This window comes from Haliotis rubra, unplaced genomic scaffold (genome assembly GCF_003918875.1).
Source record: "Haliotis rubra isolate DU_JTF1 unplaced genomic scaffold, ASM391887v1 Scf1602, whole genome shotgun sequence".
NCBI classification, from domain to species: Eukaryota; Metazoa; Mollusca; class Gastropoda; order Lepetellida; family Haliotidae; genus Haliotis; species Haliotis rubra.
The window spans coordinates 112,729-138,733 of record NW_025765562.1 but is presented as its reverse complement, the minus strand read 5'-3'; the positions used below and the strand labels follow the sequence as shown (position 1 = coordinate 138,733).

Genomic DNA, 26,005 nt, shown 5'->3' with positions numbered 1-26,005 from the left:
TCTCCGTGCAGGGTATGATGTCCGCTGAAGGATTCTGTTGGGGTCTTCTCTAGAACGCCACGATAGCAAGGTCTCTGAGACGATATTCTGATGGAAACAGAAATGACAGACACGTTTGACAACATAGCTTTTGGGCGGTATATGAATAAGCTAAAGAACCCAATTCTACCGTATTTAATCGGTCGTGCCATGTACTGCTATGGTATGTAAACAAAGTCATTTCATTTCAAATCGTTACATATGGCTGCTGAGACCGAACAGCATCAGGGCTTATTGTTGTGACAGAAACACAGGGTATTGTACATAACCGGCACAAAAAAGTGAAACGTTATGTCTAACGGTTAAAATAAGGTAATTGTTTTCCAACACGGGACTAAACTATCAAAACGGAAAAATGGTTATATAATGCAAAACATTGGATGTTGTTACTAAATACATATCTCTTTGTCTATTAAACTGCCATGCAATTTCCACTCAACACAAAGTGCCATCAGGCAAAGAAGATTTTCTTTGGCATTCTAAACAATCTGGGGCGGTGGGGTAGCCTAGTGGTTAAAGCGTTGGCTCGTCACGCCGAAGACCGGGTTCGAATCCCCACATGGGTACAATGTGTGAAGCCCGTTTCTGGTGTCCCCGCCGTGATGTTGCTGGAATATTGCTAAAAGCGGCGTAAAACCAAAACTCAGTCCAGTCATTCTAAACAATCTCATAAACATGTGATTTAAGCGCTGACTTAATTGTAAGCTCTTCGATACAAAATAAATCTCAATTCGCCGAATTGGGTAGAATTTCCTTTATTTGTATACGCATAGGTTAAAGTACTGGGTAAAATTATTACATATAAAGATATCAATAATGGAACGTTGTGACATGATGCTTTAATAAAGCGGCAGGATAAACTGAGACCCATATGTGAAGTAAAGTCTAAATGAACTGGGCTTGGGCTATGCATGGTCTGAAGGTAGAACACCATGAACATATACTGACATGGTCATTCAAAGATATATATATGTATAGATACAAACATAGAACTTGGTACTTATATAATCACCCAAATGGTAATTTTTGTAATGTTTAAAACTCAAATACAAAATTAAGAGTATCTTTTAAAACCGCATTGCAAATCTTTAGAATATCACGTTAAGACCCCGCGAGTGACTCTATACACCTTGATGCCAGTGACCACATATACCTCTTTGTCAGCGTTTTGTTTGTTACATGCACCTCTGACCTGAGCAACAGAGAATCTAAAACTATTTTCGCAATCGACATTGTAAAAAGTAAAAACACCGTGGGAATACACTTCATCGCTTCAGGAAAAACAATTCTTATTCAATATTTCCGTCTATGTAAAAATTGCGATTTATTTCGTTGACTGATTATCTATCGATAATCCACACAGAACGATCATGCAGGGGTCAACGCGTGCAAAGTATTCCTACGCGATATGAAGTAGCTCTAAAATGAGAAGGGATTATCGATGATTAACCAATATACATTAGTAAAATTTACCAATCAAATTATCCGTCAATGTCGTGGTATATTTTATATTTCCTGTACGCATACATGTCACATCAAGAGAACAGAGCTGTATTGTCGACCCTTATCAGTTAGCGTGCTGTTGGGGCGGTGGGGTAGCCTGGGGTAGCCTAGTGGTTAAAGCGTTGGCTCGTCACGGTGAAGACCCGGGTTCGAATCCCCACATGGGCACAATGTGTGAAGCCCATTTCTGGTGTCCCCCGCCGTGAAGTTGCTGGAATATTGCTAAAAGCGGCGTAAAACCAAACTCAGTCAGTCAGTTAGTAGTGTGCTATTACTTTACATTGTTGTTTAAAGCCGCACTCAGCAGTATTCAGCTATTTGAGGGTGGCCTGTAAATAATAGAATCTGGATCAGACAATCATGAGCCTACTATGCGTCAACCAAGTGAGCAGCCGTTAGTTGCCTCTTACGACAAGCATAGAACAAATCTAACCCAGATCTTCACGGGTGGTAATTTGGTGGTAACAGAGTTCCTCCACGTATGTATGGATAGAATGTGGGATAGCAGGTGTCTCACGTCGTCATATTGGAGAATATTTCTAAAGGGGCTGTAAAATTATATTAACTCATTAACTATACGGTAATGGTTTGAACACAAATGTACAATGGTTGAAAAACAGCACGGTTCATTGTTCTCTAACTCAGTCAGTGTAATGAAAGCATGGACATCATGTAAACTGTCGTGCAAATGTTTGTTTGATGGCGGCTGAAAATGATGTTGACACGGGTATGGTGGCGATAAATTTTGGGACTCGAACTCAGAATAACAGGTATTTAATATGTGTATAGTAGTTTCGCGATGGTATTACCCTAGTGATATAGTCAGAAAAACCGTTTTCATTAATCCTTCAGTTTATGAACGTAAGATCTTCGAAACAGATTTTCGAAAAACACAAACGTTACATTTGAAATCTCGAACTCAAAGGATGATACTTTTTGTACCCAGCGAAATGTATAGAATAGAGGAATGAAAGACCGGTCTCAATTATCTAGTGTAATACTATCAATATTGATGTGAGTTTGGGTTTAACGCCGCCTTGAACACTGTTTCACATTATATAACGGCAGGTCGTGGAAAGTGACGTCACTGAAAAGACACAATTACAGGTGTGGTGATGACAGGTGCGTTAATTAAGTGAGGGGTTTTCTTTTGATGTTTTTATGTTTCTTTCATTTTTCCTTAGTTTGCCTGCAGCCTGCTTGTGGGTTTTACTAAAACAGTGAATGGCTGAGTTGTACGTGACGTTAAGTAACTGAAATTATCTCTTTTCACACAGCTGTATATTGAACCTACGAAACCCATCGCTTCGTCCCTGTATGGTGACGCTTGTTATTCTGTAGTTCCCCTGGAGGTCTACCATCCACCATGGCGATGCCACAGAGCTTGTGAAGCAGCTGCTGTGACTGCGCACAGCGTCGAGGTTACCGTCTACGGCGTGGGAGGAAGATGATTTTCCGTCATAGTCGGTGCTGCTGTAAGTTGGCTTGTTCACTGCGATGTTACACCAACCAGCTGGAAATGTGATGGACATACATGTAATCGGTTCCTACTGTTCAATTGGCACTCTTTAGGTGGCATACATTAGTTCGTTTAAGAACCTAAAATGCAGCTAAATTATATTTTCTAATCCGAAATTGTACTCTTTGACTTTACCAATTTTCAGGAAATCAGGAACGTCATTGTGTCATGGTTTGCATTTAGTGGAAATGTGAATTTAGATTATTATTGGTCTTCTTCTTGGGAACACATCATATCATGTGGTGTTGTTTGTTGTATAAGGTACCTATAAAAAAAAAGTATTGTCGGAAATAGACAAAAAACTGTTTTTAGGCTGTTACTCTGTATCCCTAAAATTTACACAATTGCAAATAGCATATGTCGATCAGTGGGATGCGTAAAAGGATATCCAGAAAAGCATGTTTACTCATAAAATCGGGCAAAACTTACCAATAGCTGCTGGAAACAATAGATCAGACTATATAGATGGCAATTAGGTCGCTCAGCCAGGTATGACGACCGACCGTCGACTCACCTGGCATGAAATGCACGTGCTGCCTACAGGCACAAGGGGTCATCTCAAAGATATTATGTGCTTTTTCATGTGTGTTGACTATGTCTCATCTACTGATTAACATCTTACGTGTCTTTCTTTCTTAAAGTTTATGTTGAGATATGTAAGAGAGTATGATACCCGAAAACCATAGAAATGCATCGTAGTATATAGGTGGCATGACCACCCGAAGATCGACAGGACTGGATATTATTTGTAAATTGTTATGACGTGCTGTGTACCTCCCCAGTAAAATTGCCCTAAAGGATTATCTTATCTTAGCTGATATCGCTTTCCCCAAGCCCGACCCCAGGTTTTGCTTTTAAGGCGAACCCTCCTATCTGTTTCTTTTTATAGTGACGGTGAGAATGCATGGTAGCTACATCCTTAATAGTTTCGGCATAAAAGTTATTATTTTTTACCTCAGCTATCGTTTATAATGAATCTACGTCTAATTTCAAATTGGGCATTTAAAAAGTGTCCTTTGTAATACAATATCGTCGCACACTAATTTGCATAAAGCCATGGTCTGTTCCAAATAAGTCTTTTTGGACTTAGAACCAAACCGCATTGCTCATTTCTGCACTATTTTCCCCTCAGTAAAGTCCTTTTTCTCCGTTTCCTATCTCTCTACCACTGAGACTGTAGTTAGGCCGAACTCAGTTTAACAGATATTTCACACTCTCACATATCAACTACATAAATTGTAGAGATAAATGAGAAAATACAGTTTTTTTCTATTTCCGACAGTCCTTTTTTTTGTTTAGTTGAGTTCGTACGCATGAATCCTTTATGGCGTGCAATGTACAACATGGCTTTGTTAAGTAGGAAGTAATTGATTGACACATGAGACTGCATACACGTGAAATGTGATGGTTCGACGGACATGGTTAACATTACAGTTTGATTGATAGTGTGAAATAGATTCCTCCATGTGACATGAAAACAAGGTTGGTTGGGTAGTATTGATATCGAGACACATGAACTCTTGAATTGTTTACAAAACGACTTCATGCAGCTTAAGTATTGTTAAGTATTGCGTGACACAAACATAATTTTAATCAATCATCTCTTGTAGTACTGAAAGCCATTAGAAACGCATCACCCATTCTGATGATATACGTTTTACTGACGTGAATGGTTCGAACCCAAGCTGTTGTATGAATCAACTAACCATGTCACTGAAAAGCATGCAAAGTGAGAGCAGCATGCATGCAGGTGCGGTCACGTGACATATGATGATCACATAACCACGAATTGTCATGTAGAGCATGGACAGATGAACCAACTGATCCGAAATTCAAGCAGGGTTAAAGTTTGACAATTTTCACGTAAGAATCACATGGTTTTTGGTCTTTAGTTCCATTGCTGAATTTGTAACGATGCCTCGATTATCGGCTGTTCAGAGAGAGCGAGCAGTGGGTTTGCTTAATGCTGGATTATCCACCCGTGCAGTGGCCGCACAGTTCAACTGTCACATGTCGACAATTGTTAGACTCTCCCAGCGTCTTCAACAAACAGGCAGCACACGTGACCGTCAACGTCCGGGACAACCACGCGTCACAACCCCATATCAAGACCACTACATCCAGGTCACCCATTTGAGAAACCGGTTCCAGCCAGCAGCAAGGACAGCTTCAGCAATCCGTGGGAGAAGGGGAAGAATCAGTCCTCAAGCTGTGAGACGTCGTTTACGTGAGAGAGGGCTCCGTGCACGTCGACCTCATGTTGGTCCAATTCTGACACGTCGACTTCGTCGTCGCTTGGTGTAGACATCATCGCAGATGGACACACAGAGAGTGGACAGGAGTCCTGTTTACCGACGAATCCAGATTGCACCTCAGTCACGCTGATGGACGTTGGCGTGTGTGTGGCGTAGACGCGGTGAGCGTTACATAATTTAACCCTCAGGATTTCTTCAGGGGGGGTCATCTTTTCTCTCAGGAGGAGGTGTGTGTCTGTTATTGATGCTGATGGTGGACACACGCGATACTGACGTTGTCTTCCTTCCTGTTGTTTACCTGTGTGAACTTTTGATTTGACCCCGTCTCTGTTTAACCCACGTTGCCTTGGTCAATAAATGCAGTGCAACTTCATACCGCATTTCATTCTCTTCTTCAATGGTCACTTATCACATCGTTCTCTAAAAAACTCTTGGATGCCAAAACGCACCTAAAACATATGCTAATCTATCAGTGATGCGTTTCTAATGGCTTTCAGTATATATTAATTCCACTGTAAGTGTGTCAGAGTTCATGTGTCTCGATATCAATACTGAGCCCCAACCACCCTTGTTTTCATGAGGTGAGGTGAGGTGAAATTGGGTTTTTACGTCGTGCTTGAGAATATTTCGCTCATATGACGTGTGTATGTGCGACTGCTTGTACTAGCCCAGACTTAAGCTGGTTTTATAGTGCTAGCCCACTGAGAACCATACCGCAGTGTAGCATGAATACCCCACTCAGACACATTATACTGATTCCGAGCCGACCAGTCCTTGTTGTACCCATTAATGCCGAGCGCCAGGCAGGGACCAACAAGTACCATATTTTAACGTCTTTTGGTATGACGCGGTCGGGGATCGAACCCACGACCTACCGCTCTCCGGGCGGACGCTCTAACCGTTACACCACGGAGGCTGTCCTTGTTTTCATGTCACATGGAGGAATCTTTTTCACACTATCAATCATCAGAATGGGTGATGCGTTTCTAATGGCTTTCAGTACTACAAGAGATGATTGATTAAAATTATGTTTGTGTCACGCAATACTTAACAATACTTAAGCTGCATGAAGTCGTTTTGTAAACAATTCAAGAGTTCATGTGTCTCGATATCAATACTACCCAACCAACCTTGTTTTCATGTCACATGGAGGAATCTATTTCACACTATCAATCAAACTGTAATGTTAACCATGTCCGTCGAACCATCACATTTCACGTGTATGCAGTCTCATGTGTCAATCAATTACTTCCTACTTAACGAAGCCATGTTGTACATTGCACGCCATAAAGGATTCATGCGTACGAACATGGTACAGCAATAGGCACTAGTATGTTTGGTTGGACCTTGACATCGTATAAATCCCTGTCCGCTTACTATGGATTAGTTTGATTTAAGAACTAAGGGATACTGCCATTTCGGTTCGCACATTTACAGCAGTGTGACCACTCATAAAGAGCTACCTCCTCCTGGTGTGTGTTGGGTAACCCTAATAGCCGGCATCAAAGTGGCAGTGTCTCAAAAGGATCCAATAACAAAATCCAACATGCTCATCCTTAGAAGGGCACATTGGTAGATTCCCAATAAACCTCCGTTTCTTCACATATTATACAGTGGAATTGCAGAGGCCTGAAGACTCATCTTTATGGATAACATGTCATTGTCACGACATTAGAATCTATGTCGAAACGTCGCCCTTCACAGAATAAAAGAAGTTGTATATCCATAAAAATTGTCATCATTCCTAATCAACTCAACTTCTAAAATGCCCATCAAAGAAGATAATTTTAACTTACATCAGTTACATATTGTCAACATTTTTTCTCCTCCGGGTGATAGGGCCACTGTGGGATCGTCAATCCTAGTAATCCACAGTAATGACACTTATAAATGCGACTTACTTTGAACGGTGTGTGCATTCTGTGAACATTGCATTCACTCAGTGCTCATTGTACATTCATCCTTTATCAGCTAGTATTCAAAGTCTCTAAAATCAATTCCTCAAACCTTGTGCAATCTTGACTGATTACCTGATCACTTTAAGCCACTGTGGGTCTGGGTCCAACCAACTACAGTTGTTGAAAGTAACACACATGTTGACATCAATCTTGACTGATTACCTGATCACTTCAACCCACTCTGGGTCTGGGTCCAACCAACTACAGATGTTGAAAGTAACACACATGTTAACATCCTGGCACCGGAACTTATTCAACTCTTGCTTTGTCGATTACCTACTCAAACCGACTCAACCTCTGTGGATGTGCCCATTTTCATTCAATACTAAGATCGTTGAACCGATTTGACGTTCCCCCATCCTCATGTAATCGAATTTTATAAGGCTAACACAGTTTTCATGGGCCGTTCCCGATGCTTATAAAAAAGTTTGTGATGAACTAATTTACATAGACAAAGAGTGTATCCCAAAGTCCTCGGCAATTCAGCACATACGGAAAACATGGTTCAACGATGACTTCAAACAAGCTGGGAAGGCAAGGGAAAAGGCTGAGCATTATTTCTGTCGCCATCATATGGTCAACATTTTGAACAAATGCAAAAACTAAACACTAAAGCACTGCGTACTTTAAACAAAGTAGACGCTAATCTACGCGAAATTATGCATCACAGTTCGCTATCAAAGGTATTGAATATGATCCAGAAAATCAAAGGTGAGGGCTCTAAATCCATCATTAGCAATCTTAAAGTCAGAGACAAGTTATTGAGTAATAAACTCGATATTGCTATTAAGCTTGATGAAACTTTGGCCAAACATTCTTCCTCATCTCATTGTGTACCTCAATTCCAAAAATATCAAAATCAGCAAGAAATGAAAAGTTTTAATTTCAATTCAGTTGTTGGGGGAAGATTACAATAATATATTTTCTATTCATGAGCTACACACTGCTCTTCAACAAGTTCACGATACAGGTACAAGAGCCGGCCGATAACATTACATTATCAACTCCTGAAGCACTTACCAGAATGATGTTTAGGGCCCCGTTATTTCATTTCTGATGACATTTGGGCGTAGGGAAAATTTCCTTCTTCGTGGCTTGATGCTATAACTGTCCCACTACGTGATCACACTTTCAAATTATCGAACAAGTACACTAACAAGCTGCGTTTGCAAAACCATGGAATGCATGAACATTAATCGATGATTTGGGTAGTTGGAAACCAACAATCTCAGTTGCAATTGTAATCAGCCAATTTTATAATATTATATTAATGATTGTACGAAAACTAACGCTATTAAAATGATGCTTCGATTGATTGAAACATATTTTATTCAATTAAGAAACGGATTGGGCACAAGTTATCCAACTTAAATATGCCCTCTCCACATAGTTACAAGTGTATATTACAAAAAAGTTCAACAAGAGACAGACAAAGGGTATAGATATGTACAGACAGAGTTATTTAAATCGTTTAGTGTTATGGATGTAGATATGTACAGATTTAAAAAACATTCTGATTCTGATGATGCTTCATGGATGAAGAGTTGAAAGAGTTATTCCTGTGATGGAGAATTCAATACAGTCAAGCAGGACATGCTTGACCGTAATTCCTTCATCACAAGGGATACATAATGTAGGATCCTCGCCTTATATTAAATATCCACGAGTGCCTTTAAATGACCTTCAAATATGGACTGGCAGTGCAGGTTGGTGTAAACAACACTGGGGTATGTGACATGTAGTGTATTTATACCTACTTGGGTGTCCAATGTTTTCTGCATTAGATCTCTGATGTATAATAACCAGCCTGCAATCGGTGAATGGTATCAGAAGCAATGCCACAGATTTTGGTGAGTGCTGTCTTAGCAGCAGAATCAGCCATTGTCTTACCAGAGATTCCAACATGGCTGGGTAACCAACAGAAGATGTTAATATAGCGCTGCTTCTGCTGCAAACACGGAGCTGTTATCTAGTAATCGAGAAGATAAACGTTCTGGATCTAATGACAGTGGCACAAGTAACTGTGTCACCATCATTGGATCCATCTGTAAATAAAGATTTGTATGTATTATATTTACTTGTTAACTCCTACGAAACACCCATATGTGTTTTTCTCAAAAACATTTGACATGTCGTAACTTGAACAGAACGCAATGCAAGCGTTGTATTACGATTGGTGTTCTTCCGCGGGTTACTTTATGCGATCTGTGCCAGATAGATTTTCACTTTGAACACTGTTCAGTGAGTATGCTTTGGTTTGGTTATTATTTTGAGGAATATTACGGTAAACCGTTCTATACAGAATTGTTTTTTTAACTTTTGATGTGTGAACTCAAATCAACAGAATATGGTTCCTTTTTTTAATTAATTTTGTTTCTTAACATTTTTGCAATAATGTCAGGAATATAGTATTTCCATTTAAACTTGAATGATCCTGTGGGAGGGTAAATGTCCCCCCATTTCGTCTTGGAACAATGACGGAGGTCAGTGTGTCCTTTTTTCATTTCTTTATATCTATGTTGTTAAATCATATATGTTCACTTTCATTTCTCAAAAGATGTTTCTATGACACACCAAAATTGGGTCAGCTATTGGCATGCTATCCTATTTTGATCAGATTTAGGTTACTCACCACTCAACTTTTAATGACTCGATATGGCACATAAACTTGACATCATCTCTGCAAATTGCCAAGGCTTGAATAATGAAAAAAAGAGGATTGACGGGTTCGAAAATATGAAAAAACGAAAAGGTAACATTTATTGTATCCAGGATACACATTTTACTGAAAGCATCGAACAGAAAATCAAATTAGAATGGGGCTCTTCAGAAGCCCGGTTTAGTTCGTACACCAGTCAGTCGAGAGGAGTAGCTATCTTATTTAGAGATAACTTTGAATTTGAAATTCTCAAAGAAATAAAAGACAGTGATAGTGGCAACTTTTTGATACTTAAAATATCAACAGAGAAAGAGATATTAAGCATTACAAATGTTTATGGTCCAAATGTAGATGCACCCCACTTTTATCAGGAAATTAAAAATAAAATACTAAGTCTAGAAACTGAAACTAATATTATATGTGGTGACTTTATTCTAGTCCAACATCAATCAAAAGATACTTTCAATTATTTACATATAAATAATCCCAATTCAAAAGAAGCTGTACTTGATATGATGGATAAACTTAACCTTTATGATCGCTGGCGGGAATTAAATTTAGATGTAAAAAGATAAACTTGGAGAAAACCCAAGCCCATGAAACAAGCACGTTTAGATTTCTTTCTCGTTAGTAGAAATATGGAAAAATCTATCATTAGCTCTAAAATACAACGCAGTTACAGTTCAGATCACTCTCATCGTTACATATTGAATTTACATCTTTTGAGAAAGGAAAGGGTTTATGGAAATTTAACAACAGTTTGTTACATGATCCCGAATATGTGCGAGAAATCCAAGGTATTATTAACGAGACTGTAGATCATTATCACACTCGAGACGAAGATGTAGAAAAAGTACTAAAGAAAAATGAACAATTGTTTTTCGAAGTACTCTTGTGCAATATTCGAGGCCACACAACAAAATATTCATCCCAGAAAAAGAAAGAAAGACTAAAATTAGAAGAAGAATACAATGAAACACTTGAAAGTCTTGAAGTAAAATCAGACAGTACTGACAGTGAACAGACTAAGTCAAAATTGATACAAGAATTAATATAATTCAAGATCAGCACTTTGAATTAAATAAATACAAAACAGAAGGGATTATATTGAGATCAAAAGCAAAATGGTATGAAAAAGGAGTAAAACCAACAAAATTCTTCTTATCTCAGGAAAAACAGAATTTCTTTCCATCTGGTTTTACAGCTGAATTCTATAAACTATTTTGGAAAGACATCAATAAATACCTAATCAATTCATTAAATGAAGCATATAGGAAGGGTGAGCTATCTATAAGTCAAAAGCAAGGGCCCATAACATGTATCCCCCAAAGAGATAAATCTAAGGAACATCTGAAGAATTTCAGACCCATTTCACTATTAAACATATCATATAAACTAGCCTCAGCCGTGATATCAGCACGTATTAGAAACATACTTCCTAATATAATAAGTGAAGACCAAAAGGGATTTATGAAAGGCAGATACATTGGAGAATGTACAAGACTGGTTAATTACATTATTGATTACACAGAATATACGAATAAACCAGGACTATTGATACTTATAGACTTCGAAAAAGCATTCGATTCGGTGGAATGGTCCTTTATCGAGAAATGTCTTGACTTCTTTAATTTCGGACCATCTATCAAAATTTGGCTAAATACATTCTACAATAGCATAAACTCTAGTGTTCTTGTAAACGGGTTTCCATCAGAATTCTTTCAAATTACACGGGGTTGTAGACAAGGTGATCCCCTCTCGCCGTATATATTCCTCATAGTAGCAGAAATCTTGGCCCACATGTTACGACAAAACAAAAAGATGAAAGGAATCATGATGAGTGATTTAGAATACCTACTAACTCAATTTGCCGATGATACAACTATAATATTAGACTGGTCTGAGCGCTCATTTAGGGAAACATTACAAGTACTTGAAACATACGCATCCTTCTCTGGACTTGATATAAATATTGACAAAACTAAAGCTATTTGGATAGGTTCAAAACAATATTCAAGTTTGCAATACTGCAGAGAATACAACTTTGACTGGACTCAAAAGCAATTTGTAATCTTAGGCATTCTATATCAACATAATAAAGCAGAAATGGTGGAAAAGAATTATAAATATAAAATAAAAAACAATTGACAAAGTAATGAAAATGTGGACTCTGAGAGACCTTACACCTTTAGGATGAATAACTATTCTAAAAAGCTTGATTTTACCAACACTTAATCATCTTTTCTCCTCGATAGCAAACCTTAAATTAGAGGTGAGGTGAGGTGAAATTGGGTTTTACGTCTTGCTTGAGAATATTTCGCTCATATGACGACGTGCATGCGTGTGTATGTGTATGTGCGGCTGCTTGTCCTAGCCCAGACTTAAGCTGGTTTTATAGTGCTAGCTCACTGAGATACCATGCCGCAGTGAAGCATGAATACCCCACTCAGACACATTATACTGACTCCGAGCCGACCAGTTCTTGTTGTACCCATTAATGCCGAGCGCCAGGCAGGGACCAACAAGTACCATATTTTAACGTCTTTTGGTATGACGCGGTCAGGGATCGAACCCGCGACCTTCCGCTCTCCGGGCGGACGCTCTAACCACTACACCACGGAGGCGGTCCCCTAAATTAGAAACGATCGTGAACCTTCAAAAGAAATGTTTCTCCTTTATTTGGAAAGGTAAACCTGATAGAATAAAACGATGTCTGATAACAAAAAACATACCAAGAAGGTGGTCTAAAAGTACCAGCTATACTTGAAACAATTAAGTCCCAGAAAATATCATGGATCAGAAGATTATTCGTACATAATTCAAAATTAAATAATCTTTTATATACTTCACAACCAGTGAGCAAACTAAACCCCATAGAAATGGGGCCATTGTATCTGAAGACACATTATATTCCAAAACTCAGAAGCCCATTCTGGAAAGACGTATTTGAAGCCTGGTCTGAATTACAAGGACAAAGTAAATATGATAATGACCATCTCAGCAGACAGTACATATGGGCAAATGATAAGATAACAATAGGGAGAAAACCAGTAGTATATGACCACTACCTACAGTCAAATGTAAAATTTATAAATGATTTCTTAAAAGATGACAATACATTAAATGTGCATGATATGCTGTACCCAGATCAAAAAGAAATCAAGTGATAAATAAAAGGTTGCCCATTTCAGTCTCTGTTTACGACCAATAAAGGTGTTGCTGTGGACGCATTCTATAGAGGGTCCATAGGGGACCATCTGGTTGAGTATATTTATCAGTTGCCATGCAATGTATCTATTCAAACTGATAAGTGTTGATTCCCAAGCTGTAAATAAAAATAAACCGTCCGTAAAGCCAGCAATCAGTAAAAAATGTGATATAACTTTACAATGGTACTCTAACAGTATCAAGAGTTTATTTTCTATCCTATCGTTTGATTGGGTATAGTCCATGGGGATGATATGTATCAGTTACTGCAGCAACACATCATTAATTATTAATACGAATAAACAAGGAACTTTTGTCCTGTTGTCACTGTATCCTATGGAATCCAAGAAGGGACATTGTCGCGTTGTCGCATTGTCGCCCTCTCAAAACAAGTAAAATGAGGCAAAATAAACCAAAAACGCAACACGCGACATCGCGACAACGCGACAATGTCCCTTCCAGGATTCCATAGTATCCTGTTCAGAGAAACACATACTGCTTAATGTAACGATAGCACTGCATTGAGACATTCGCACGAAAACAAATATACACAATGAGGTGTCTCTTTACTTTAAAACCATGTACCTATTTATAAAGTGTGGCCATTGTTGACGCTGCTGTTGGTCTACTGTCGTATGTCCTCCAGTCAACGCAGGCGTTGTGGTAGCCTAGTGGTCAAAGCGTTCGCTCGTCACGCAGAAGACCCGGGTTCGATTCCCCACATGGGTACAATGTGTGAAGCCCATTTCTGGTGTCCCCGCCGTGATATTGCTGGAATATTGCTAAAAGGGACGTAAAACTGAACTCACTCACTGCAGTCAACACAAAACAGAGAAAAGTGCATTCGTGAAGTCAGTTGCCACATTCGAGATAACAGAATTACCTATAGAAAGTTATCTTGGGAAAGCGCTGTATTGTTCTACATACCGTTAACTTTATCGAAGTACCCACTGTCTGTTTCCATGTACAATAGAAATGTAACATATTCATATTCATATAAGCAGGATAGTGCTGTGTGACACACTTGAAGACTGGATTTATCAGAATGGTTGTTGGACTTTCGTAGTTTAATGCAAGCTGGGCGCTTAATGTGAGTGTCCAAATTGCAAATGTGGCGACACATACATCGGTGAAACCCTCAGACCCCTCAACACAAAGAACACCAAACGTCAGTCTAAAAACTCGAAATGAAATCCGCCATTTCTGAACACATCAACAAGAACCAAGGCCTGGCCATCATGTAGGAATGCAAGAAAGTCCTATCCGGCACCAACAAGAACTTGCCTCATTGGAATACACAAGAGGCCACAGACATCAGGAGATCCCAACCGGCAATCAACAGTGACCAGGGAACATATCTGCCTAGCGCTTGGGAATTGTTAGTTTAATTATCAGTGCTTGGTTCCATGTCCTTATGTTTATCACTAAATAGGCCTGGATCAATTCCTGTCTTCCTTTTGTTTATTGTCATTTACCGTGTTAAATGCCACCATTGTTATCTCATCATTTATGCCGGGATTAATGGTCCTTACCAATCTAGCGCTATTTAACCATCTGTCTTTGTTCTTATCTTATCACTGTTGTTGTTTCACATGCACTTGTATAGATATCTTTATCCTAGTTTTTCATTGACCTGTTAAAGGAGTACGAATATACCCCGACACGTCGTGTTCTCAAAATAAAGAAGTTGACATCAATAAAGTCTTGCCTTTATGTGCAACACTTCTAAATGCCGTACACAGACTCTGTTCTAACCTTTTGACAGTATTTCAGACGGGCAGGGTCCGGGTTAGAACTGACCATCAAGAACGTCTGTCGTACGATGTGAGCAACCGACTGAGTAAAATTATCTGTATCCCTGTTGCATAGACCGAGTATCATGGTGTCTATCAGTGGATTGTCTGGTCCTAACTTGATTTTATTATCACAAGTGCACTTTAATGAGTATTTTACTTTTATGATTACGTGTCAGTTTCATGTGAGAGAAAATCCCGTCAAATATATACTACTCACAATTTGATAGGGATCATAGAAAGTTTGATGAACATATGCAAGCAAGTTACTGCCGTTGATGAACGACAAATTGTTAAACGGCAGTGCCATTTACACATTTGCACATGCATTTCATGACATTGATGAGCATGCAGCCTCACTATTCTTGCTTTGATGTAAACGTCACGTTGTCAGCTCACACTTGTGTGTGGATTGTTGATGAAGGCTTTTGACATTTCCATACGTTTGTCATTACATTTAACACTAATGTCTCCTAAACGTCAAAGACGACGTTTGATGTCAGAGCAATAGGGGAGATGCATCGGCATGCTTGAATCAGGCTTCTCACAACGGAATCTAAGCACGCCGTCATGGCGGTGGTCGTCAAAGGTCGACTACTCAACGACAAGTCCACTTAATCACCGTTTAGGCACAACGTCATCCTTTCTGGACAGCCACCAGTCTCCGAAATGACCTCCTTAACGCCTCGGGCGTTAACTTATCCACCCAGACATTACGGAATCGTCTTCATGCAGCTGGCCTCAACACCAGGAGGGCATATGTTCGCATCCCACTGACCGTACGTCACAGGCGGGAACGTTTGATTTGGGCTCATGATCGTGTCACTTGGACACATAACGACTGGGTACCAATTCTCTGTACTGATGAGTCACGGTATTGTTTGGAGTTTACTAACAGAAGGCAACGGGTGTGAAGAAGAGAAAGTGAAAGGTTGAACGATGCTAACATCAGCGAACACGATCGTTATGGGGGAGGATCCATCACGGACTGGGGATTAAAAAAACAGTCATTGCAAACCTGTCCATTACTTTTCAGGAATGGACGGATGCTCGGACTTTCTCCTATACGGAATCAGCAGAAGCGGGAAAACTGATCAGCATGTGATGGGAGGGGCACGATGACAGTTGTTCGGTACAGGGATGAAATCTTCAATGTGTACGTGGGACCCTTCACTGGTGCCGTTGGACCATAACGCCCGTCCCTATCGTGCTACGGTGGTGGACCAGTTTCTGGAACAGGAAACAACTGTCCGTATGGAATGGCCCGAGGGCTCGCCGGAAGTAAACCCAATTGAACATGTGTGGAACATGCTGCGGGTTGCCACTTCCGGAGGTCCGGCACTACCCGGAACTCCAGAAGAACTCGGAAATAACCTTCCAATGGCGAGCATCCGGGTTCTTATTGACAGCATGAACCGTCAATACCAAGCTGTCATTCAGGCACGGGGAGGTCATACCCGTTATTGACATGGATAAAATGAAAAGACGCCTCTCTGTATCCAGTTTGCCATTGTTCGCCTTTTCATGATCAAATGCAGTTTTGGAATTAAACATTAAAAACAGTCGAATTTCGATGAATATCTGAACCATGAAATGAAGTCATATTTTATCGTGTCCAACGTTTGTGGTGGAATAACATGTGGTCCCTATCAAATTGTGAGTAGTATAAATGTTGTGCCTCAGACGTTTGCCTCTTTGGGTAGACCCATGGTTGTGGTGTTGACACACCACGAACAGGTGAGTTAGTGAGTGAGTGAGTTAAGATTTTAAGCCACATCGGCAATATTTCAGCCATATCGTGACTGTAAACAAGTTGTGAATTCACCATAAATACATATAAATTATAAAAACCTGCCGACGAAGGACAGTAATATAAACTAGAATATCACAGTATCAAGTAATAAAACTAGCAACTCTCTATAAAATTGGATTTCAAATTAGGACAACACAGTATAACAATGGGCTATAGATCGCCAACAACTGAAGGTAGATCACCATACTAGGGACCATGGGGACTTACATTACTTTTGCTACCTGCATGGACCCTAGTGGAATTTACATCATGCCTTCAGCTGTCAGCAATTCAACAATCTAGCCGTAAATTAAAAGAACATATATGCTACGATTAAAAATAACAGTAGGTTTAAATCTACCTAGAATGGTTTTGGACTTACGTACCACGAACAGGTAATAAGGGCCTGTGTTTATGGCACGCCTAAACTAAAGGGGGATTGCAGTGACTGAATGTTCCATCTCGAAGAATACTGAATGTAGATTTGTAGATAGACACTTCGCTCCTCGGGCCAAAGGCCTGTTCGATATTCTCTTAGAGACTTGTTCTGGACCTTTCCCTGGTATCGCCCTCCCCAACATGGTTGGAATGTCGAGAAAGCGGCCTAGCACCATTCACATGAGATCTTTTGGTGTTATTCGTTTTAAAGAAAGTACACTGTGATTTAACGTACTTCCTCATGATGATATAAATTGTTCTAGAGAACAGTATGACTTCCTGCCAGTGGATATATGGGGGTAACATTTCCATTCCATGGAAACAATAGGTTCTCGTACAATAGGTGTACGCTGAGGAATACAGTGTGAAACAAATAATCAAAGAAATGTTACACAATTAATAATCGTATTCAAATTTACCACAAATTCTTGCCCGGTTTTATCTTTGTCTGCACCAGAGCAGTGTATAATACAAACGCAGTGGTAACAGCAGCAACGTTGCCTAGCAACAGGTAATGCTCAATCTTCCAAAACATGCCTAAGCTGGATAGTATGATCTTCACACAACCTTTGCTTTGATATAATGTGAGATAATTAAGACATGCACTTGCCCTCTACTGAATTGTAACAAAATCAATTAACACAAGCCAGCATAGTACCTCTGCCACAGACCAGAAAGATGTGACGATTCATCATCTTGCACCGTCCATTCAATATAATCTACATATTTGTTAACTCTTTTATTTTTGACGAGTCTACACATCTAATTAAACATCTCTGTTAGAATGGTTTAGTTTCACTGAGAAAATATTCTAAAACATGTAACACTATTTCGATTTGCGTAGCGATCCTTCGTTTACATAAGTTGTACTGCTCCACGTATTGTCATCGAAGCCAACAGAGAGCAAACGATGAACCCAGTTTGATATCTAACTATGTACTGTCATCAACCTTACTGTCGCAGTTGTGGAAGAATTTATATGTATCAATGTAAAACAGTGTGAAGAGCGCTCCGAAAAGTTTGTGTAAGGACGGTATTTTCTTTACGCGTTTGTTTACATACAAGAGAAAAGTCACGTGATACGCAAATTAGCCTGTCTCACGAGGCGCTACTTCCGGTACTTAGCTGGCTCCCTTGCGCAGGCCAGTTTGCGATATCCGAGACGGAGCTCAGCTTACTTCCGGTACCAGATTTCCGTCTAGGACTGCAGCCGTTACACGTGCTGCATGCGGCCAGGAGGTGTTGGTCAGGCTGGGATGCAGAATATGATCGATACGGCGTTGTGTCAGCTTGCCCTGAGAGTGGATCGGGTTGGTCATGACATTGTGGGAGATTGAAACCCACATCATTACCCTTCACCATCAAACATGTTCTTCCTGGATGCAGTTGGTCGCTTAACGTTCTCCACCATGACGAAGCAACAATAATCTCGACTCGTAAACAGACGCGTCTCCATCGATGTTGGGGTCATACTCCAAGCGCCAGGCACTATTGAAGATGACACTGGAATGATGGCGCGAAGGCCTACTTCTCGTAGGCAGTTCTACACTGTCTGATCCATATTCTCCTGTATTACTTATGCAATTCACGTAAATGTGTGGCTTCTGATATTGGATTATTCCATAGTCTGAAAAAGGGGGCTGAGCGATATTATTTGGCGGTTCTGTTACGTTGTATTATTTGGCGGTCAGTTAAGTTGTTTCGCTGCGGACCATTGAGTCGAGGCATCTCTTCTCGAGGCTTCGTTCGCCCAGATACAGTCCACAGGAAACAACATGTTTTAGTTGTTCAGGAAGGAAGTACAATGACTCCAGCTCTGTCTCTCACTATATGTTGCTGTGATGTTGCCTGTTATTCTGCCGTCCGTCTCTCTTCTCTGCTAACACCTCAGTATTTTATAGGTAGCAAGGCTCTGTCATATTGATCTGCTGACCTCCTTTTGACAACCTCATTAAGTATGTATGGCGTTCATTGTAGACTTGGCATCAGAGTGAATGTCTTAAATATACCAGTACTGGCACGTTCGTAGTACTGAATCTATAACACCTGTTCATTTGTCCGCTGAATATTGTAACTGGCAAAGTCAGTTTGGTGAGGACACGAACAGTTGAAATGCCCTTTAAATGTTTCCTTGTGGTTATGACGTGCAAAGTATTTTGCAACAAACCTCTCGCCCTTGTTACAAATCAGACGACACGATGCACAATTTTTAATTATTCGCTTCATTAGGTAATGACCCTTTGTGAAGAGTACATTCCCGGGGGAGAACTGGCTGTTCCACAGATAATTGTCATCAAGGTCATAGATAATCGACTCCATCAGGTTTTAGGTCACGAAAGTTAAGATCAGGTGTCGAATTCTTTCAGAGGCTACAGTGAGGTGAGGTGAGGTGAAATTGGGTTTAACGTCGTACTTGAGAATATTTCGCTCATATGACGACGTGCATGCGTGTGTATGTGTATGTGCGGCTGCTTGTACTAGCCCAGACTTAAGCTGGTTTTATCGTGCTAGCTCACTGAGATACCATATGGTGGCTGATTAGGGCCATCGCTTTCTCGCCTTAAAATTCGGAGGCGAGAAAGCGATATCACGAGACGAGAAAGCGATAACACGAGACGAGAAAGCGATAGCACGAGACGAGAAAGCGATAACACGAGACGAGAAAGCGATAGCACGAGACGAGAAAGCGATAACGCGAGACGAGAAAGCGATAACGCGAGACGAGAAAGCGATAACACGAGACGAGAAAGCGATAGCACGAGACGAGAAAGCGATATCATTGCGCGAGAAAGCGATAGAGCGAGAAAGCGATAGAGTGAGAAAGCGATATTACCCACAATTCAGTGCTGTCTGCGCATGATCGACTACAAACGGGAGCTCAGTCGCCATCGTAATTTCTGGATAGTATTAAATGGTTTTCAGTAATGTTCTTGCCCACGAATGGCGGTGTATGACTTGACGTTTAGAGAATATCTAATAGAGATGTAGACTTTCCTTTGACATGCAATTTGCACGTATGCAATAGTCATATCGTGAAATAACGGAAACGTTCATTTTGTGATGTGACTTAAGGAATTACATATTTTATGACATGACTGGATTCGAATTGTCTTAACCAACTTAATCACACCAACCAATTGAATTGTTTCTTTGATGGGCATTTTAGAAGTTGAGTTGATGAAATATAATGACAATTATATTGGATATACAACTTCTTTTATTCTGTGGAGGCGACGTTTCGACATAGATTCTAATGTCGTTGTCAAGCAAGTGATACATGAGTAACAAATTGAGAGAATATATACATGAGTTGTTATTACAGTAGATAGGGAATGAGTTGTTTATACAATAAATGAGGTTGATGTACAACGCTTGTAGAAGAGATTGAGTAAGTTGATTGGAAGCCAGAAGGGTGATATACAAGGACTGAATTAGAATTTATAGGAGGCCAGGTGGATGTATATACAAAAGATGGGTTTGATGTACATAGTTGAATTGAAACAGATAATGTACACAAGAAATATTATTGATTACTTTATCAAGTGATGGTTGGCATTGGGAATGTACTATCCTTCATCTCTGTTGAGAGCGGATCGTATCTTCTTGATGTGTACTGCTTCCAAAAGTTTCCGAATTTTCTAGACTGACTGGAAGGATGCAGTCAAACGTTCGTCTAATCAAAGCTGAAAATAGTACGCAGTTAAACGCTGGTCTAGCCATATATAGTGAACTTCTTTGGATGGCATTTAGAAGTTGGTGTGCTGAACAACGGGGAAAGTTATATGGATATACAACTCCTTTATTATAATGTAACCGACATTTTGGTCCGCCAATTTCAAACCTGTTCTGCCATCAAAATATCTATCAAAACCCATCTTTTCCGCCATGTTTTCTTCTGACAAAAGTTAGATAATAGACATGTTATACCAACAACTGGTTTTCTACAATATATTGTTACACTCCGCTGCCATTTTGACTGTATGTAGTAATTGATGTTTGTGATATGTACTCTTATACCACCATTTGTGGTCTATTGAGAATAAAAGTAAAGTAATGGGCTACAGCTGGACGTGGTCGCAGGTTTTGAAAAAGTGATTGGTGACGGGTGTATCCAATTAACCTTTCGTAATATTTTCGTTTCCAGAGGAGGACTTGAAACTCGTTCAATATATGGAACTATCTACCTGTATCATCTCGTTTATAACTTGGTCAACTCATGTCAAAACGATTCAAATCGAATGAGAGCAATAGGTGACATTCACTGGGATGCAGACAAATGAGAAAAGGGCGTCAAATCTGCCTGATTTTACGATATATAAATGAACAGATTCAAGAATCTGCATATTTACAGGTGCAGTTGCATGGGCATTTCCGAATAGTACTGAGTCTAATGTATATCCATTTTGGTAACAGTACATGTTATTTCGAGTTACAGTATATATTGGACAAGTAAAGAAAAAGTGAAAACTATCCTCATTTTTACTAGTCCACATGAGCATATCGGACTTTCTAAAATGTATGTTTCATATTGTGAGCATTGAGATCACTGCAGCCAAATAAACCCTCCTACACATCTACAAAACATTTATCATGTACACACTGGAGTGAGTCGCTCCCGTCCTTCTCTATCCCCAACTAAACTCCTTACAATATATAAAAAAAGCCATAGGTGCAAAGACTAGTACCTACTAGATAGTAGTTACTAGAAGAAACCAAATTACTCAATAACTACCAGACTGGGTCTGAAAACAAAATATCAAAACACCAAACAAAAAAAGGCACCCTTAAATTCAGAATAAACCCTTTAAAACATCCCTATCCAGCCACACATTACAGTGTAAACTCGATTATCCAGACTAACTCACAATGTCAAGGCCACACACCGCACGTTTTACAACCAAAACATAAACACCGTACCCTGCCTCCCCAGCCCTACTTTTTAACATTTAACCCCTTTTCATCTATTTAGTAGACTCCTTATTAGGTTATCAGCAACAGTTGAACTGTTCTGCACAATAACTCACAATGTACTTTACACTACTTACTTAGTTGAACTTATACGCAATCAAGTTCCCAACCCTCTTACGTCCAACTTCTCAACTCCCCATCTAAACTGAAATTATTTTCAATATACAGGTGTTTTATGATATAGTGCTTTATTCCCCAAGTAATAATTATATTACGTTTTTGTTAAACACACCTATCACGTCGGTCGATGACTTGTTGCACTGTCTCAAGTAGATAGTTGGGATATGGGGACAGACAGACATATAAGTATGTAGACAAGCCATTCTTGTAGAAGTATGGGAGACGATGGCACATACATTTAGAACAATACCTTTTTCACATAATAGTGGAAATATATATGTGTGAAATAGGCACACATAAAAAGACCAGATGAAAGGCACAGGGTGTATGAAATTCCATCACTGATACAATAAAGCCCGACTGGGAGTTCGTTTGGTTGGTTTGTTGTTTAACACCGGACTGAAACACGATGTTACGGAGTATATTCTTATCCTTCATCAGGTAAATGAAGAGACTAGAAACTAGGAAGAGAAAGCTAAAGACGTACATTTGAAACAACAGTGCTAAGATAACAAGGGAAGCCAGTACTTAATTAACGCTAAATTGGTAGGGTGGATGGACAAATGGAAGCCAGGGATTGTTAATCCCGGCATGAATAATGAGATAACAATGGTAGCATTTAACAAGGGAAATGACACTAAAGAAATGCAAGCCAGGAATTAATCCAAGCCTAATTAGTGATTAGTGATAAATTAAATGATTGTTATCCTTTTAACAGACTTTTTAAGAGCGCACATTTATTTCAACGAAAACACACTCGGTTTCTGGTGTTATTGTTGGATTATTGTTTGGACAAGTCAAAGGATTAATTACAAAAAATGCCACAGAATTCGAAAGCATGTTCATTTTGTTTCTATACGATTAAACCAAATGACAATAAAGCCTCCTGTTGGATTAAATCATACGCAGGTTAGACGTCATGTGCAGACAGGGCAGAATTATGTGAAATATCGCTTTCTCGCTCTATCGCTCTATCGCTCTCTCGCTTTCTCGCTTTCTCGCTTTCTCGCTTTCTCGCTTTCTCGCTTTCTCGCTCTATCGCTTTCTCGCTTTCTCGCTCTATCGCTTTCTCGCTTCTATCGCTTTCTCGCTCTATCGCTTTCTCGCTCTATCGCTTTCTCGCTCTATCGCTTTCTCGCTCTATCGCTTTCTCGCCTTGGTATATCGCTTTCTCGCTCTATCGCTTTCTCGCTCTATCGCTTTCTCGCTTTCTCGCTTTATCGCTTTCTCGCGTAATGGTATCGCTTTCTCGTCTCGTGCTATCGCTTTCTCGTCTTGCGATATTGCTTTCTCGTCTCGTATTATCGCTTTCTCGTCTCGTGCTATCGCTTTCTCGTCTCGTGTTATCGCTTTCTCGTATTTGGGATTACACTGAAGTAAAGTACAGATTCTAGTACCTTTGTTGGGTTGAGTCCCATCCGGGATTCGAACCCACACCCTCAAAGTCAGGCGCCTAATCACCAGCACACAAAGTGTGAGGGTGTGGGTTCGAATCCCGGATGGCACTCTACCAACAAAGTAATAGAACCTGTACTTTACTGAGAAAGTGTAGTCCCAAATATAAGATATGTTACATTATAGGACGTGTTTGCAGTCTACAGAAGTGAGACCCTCCAGAAGAATGTCCACATGTAACTCAGGAACGCATCGGACGTTTCACTGGACGAATAACTGATATTTTAACAAGTTAAGAAGTCCCGGTTGCCAAGGCAGCTCAGTCACGTACCAATGTCAATAATACATACAATGTCCGCCAATATTACGAATACCGTTTTCTAACTTGGGACGACTTTTGTCCGTTGTCGACAAAGGATTACACTTTCAGGAAATAATACATTCTGCTTTCCGTGCCATTCATCTCGGACCAGCTCACATTCTCATACCTCATGTCCAAGCATACAAAGGCGCCTAACTTTGTTCCTGCTGTATAAATATTTATAAACATCACGTTTGACTATTTGTGAGCGCAATAATAGATAATATTAATAATTAGTTAGGCATTTCTATAGCGCCTTGATCCAGAAAACTGCTCAAAGGCGCTTAGTTGTATGTTCTCTTGAACATGAGGGTTTTCAGTTCAGACCTGAAACTTGTGATGTTGGAATTGTCATTTAGGGGGTGATGAGCTCCTGGATGTATTCTGGAGCAAGGCCATTTAGCGCTTTGAAGACAAACAATAGGAGGTTGAATTCAATCCTCTCCCTGATTGGTAGCCATGTAGTTCCTTGAGTACAGGTTTTATATGCTCGTACTTCTTTGTGTGGGTAATCACTCTGAGTTTTTTCCTCGCTGAAGCTTGTCCAAAATGCTGCCTCTGCATCCAACAAAAGGCTGTTGCAGTAATTAATAGTGGATGTTGCAAAGGCATGAAGAAGGGATTTAACATCTTTCTGGTTCATGTATCGAGATATTTGACCTATGTTCCTGATGTGGCAGTAAGCTGTTTTACACACCATGTTGACATGATTCTCAAGGGTCAGTTCTGAGTCAAAAAGGACTCCGAGATTTCTAGCACACGCTCTCGGGTTATTACCTATCCTGAGCTCTGGTACTGTGATGGAAGGGTTTCTGGTTTTAGGTCTGATGATGAGTAGCTCCGTTTTATCGTCGCTGAGCTTGAAAGTAGTTGATCCTCATCCAATGATGAATATCAGCGATGCAGTTGCTGATGGCTTGGAATGTGCTCTCAAAAGACGATGTTGAGAGTGGTCTGAGTCCCAGGTATTTCTGTGTATCATCAGCGTATAGGTGGAAACTTAGCTTGTGTTGCCTAACAATTGTGCCAAGAGGGGAGGTATAGATTGCGAAAAGGATTGGGTCAAGCACTAATCCTTGGGGTACGCCAAATGCCAGTTCCTGCTTCTATGACCGTGCTCCTTCGACGGTCACAGTCTGGAAACGTCCTGTTAGGTAGGACCTTATCCGCTTGAGGGCATTACCTGTAACACCGACACAATCTTCCAGACGGGTCAACAGGATTTCGTGATCTATCGTGTCAAATGCAGCAGAGAGGTCGAGAAGTACCAACACAGCAGCGCCCATGGAGTCCACAGAACAAAGAATATCGTTCTGTACTCGCAGTAGGGCAGTTTCCGTGCTGTGGCCTAACTTGTAAGCAGATTGAAGGGGTTCGCCAAGACTGTTTTTTTGCATGTGTGCCTGAAGGCAAGATGCCACACGTTCCATCACTTTTGATAAGAAGGTCAGATTAGAGACAAGCCTGTAGTTTTTGAGACAGTCCGAGTCCAGTTGTGGTTTCTTCAGTAAAGGTGTTATCAATGCTTCCTTGCGTGACACTGGAACTTCGTGGTTCACAAGTGAGCAGTCTATGATCTTAGTGATCATCAAAAGAAACGCATCTGAACAGGATTTTAGTAGTCATGTTGGTATAGGATCAAAGGAACACGATGTTGTTGACCTGAACAATGTATTCCTGAAGATTGCGAAGAATATATTTTTGGGTAACTTATCAAATCAAATCCGGAAATATCCAAAGAACTTTTTAACGAAACCAAATTGCATATTATTCTCTCAGGTAATAAAAGGACAATTCGATAAATATTGCCTAGTTTGACAAAGCTATAACTTCAAAACCTGCACTCAAGCTTTGAACAATTAATATTACTTCAACCAAATATATATACAAAAAGAGTGAAGTTTAGACATTGATGGTAATACTCACATTTGCCAACTAGAACCAGTATTATCCAACATGTGTGAACACCCCTTATATCCATGCTGTCCTGGCGAAGTG

The 26,005-nt window shown here is 40.0% G+C and overlaps 1 protein-coding gene and 1 long non-coding RNA gene across 2 annotated transcripts; one reads left to right on the top strand and one right to left on the bottom strand.

Annotated features, from left to right (window-relative positions):
- Positions 1–26,005, bottom strand: LOC124271476 (fucolectin-6-like). Its single transcript, XM_046706631.1, has 3 exons — positions 25,934–26,005; positions 2,837–3,055; positions 1–87 (listed from the first exon to the last, which is right to left on the bottom strand). The coding sequence occupies exons 1-3, from the start codon at positions 25,986–25,988 to the stop codon at positions 50–52; spliced, it is 312 nt and encodes a 103-aa protein (XP_046562587.1). The 5' UTR covers positions 25,989–26,005; the 3' UTR covers positions 1–49.
- Positions 816–11,239, top strand: LOC124271477. Its single transcript, XR_006897049.1, has 3 exons — positions 816–825; positions 3,356–3,365; positions 11,138–11,239. It is a non-coding gene; the product is annotated as an uncharacterized LOC124271477 (long non-coding RNA).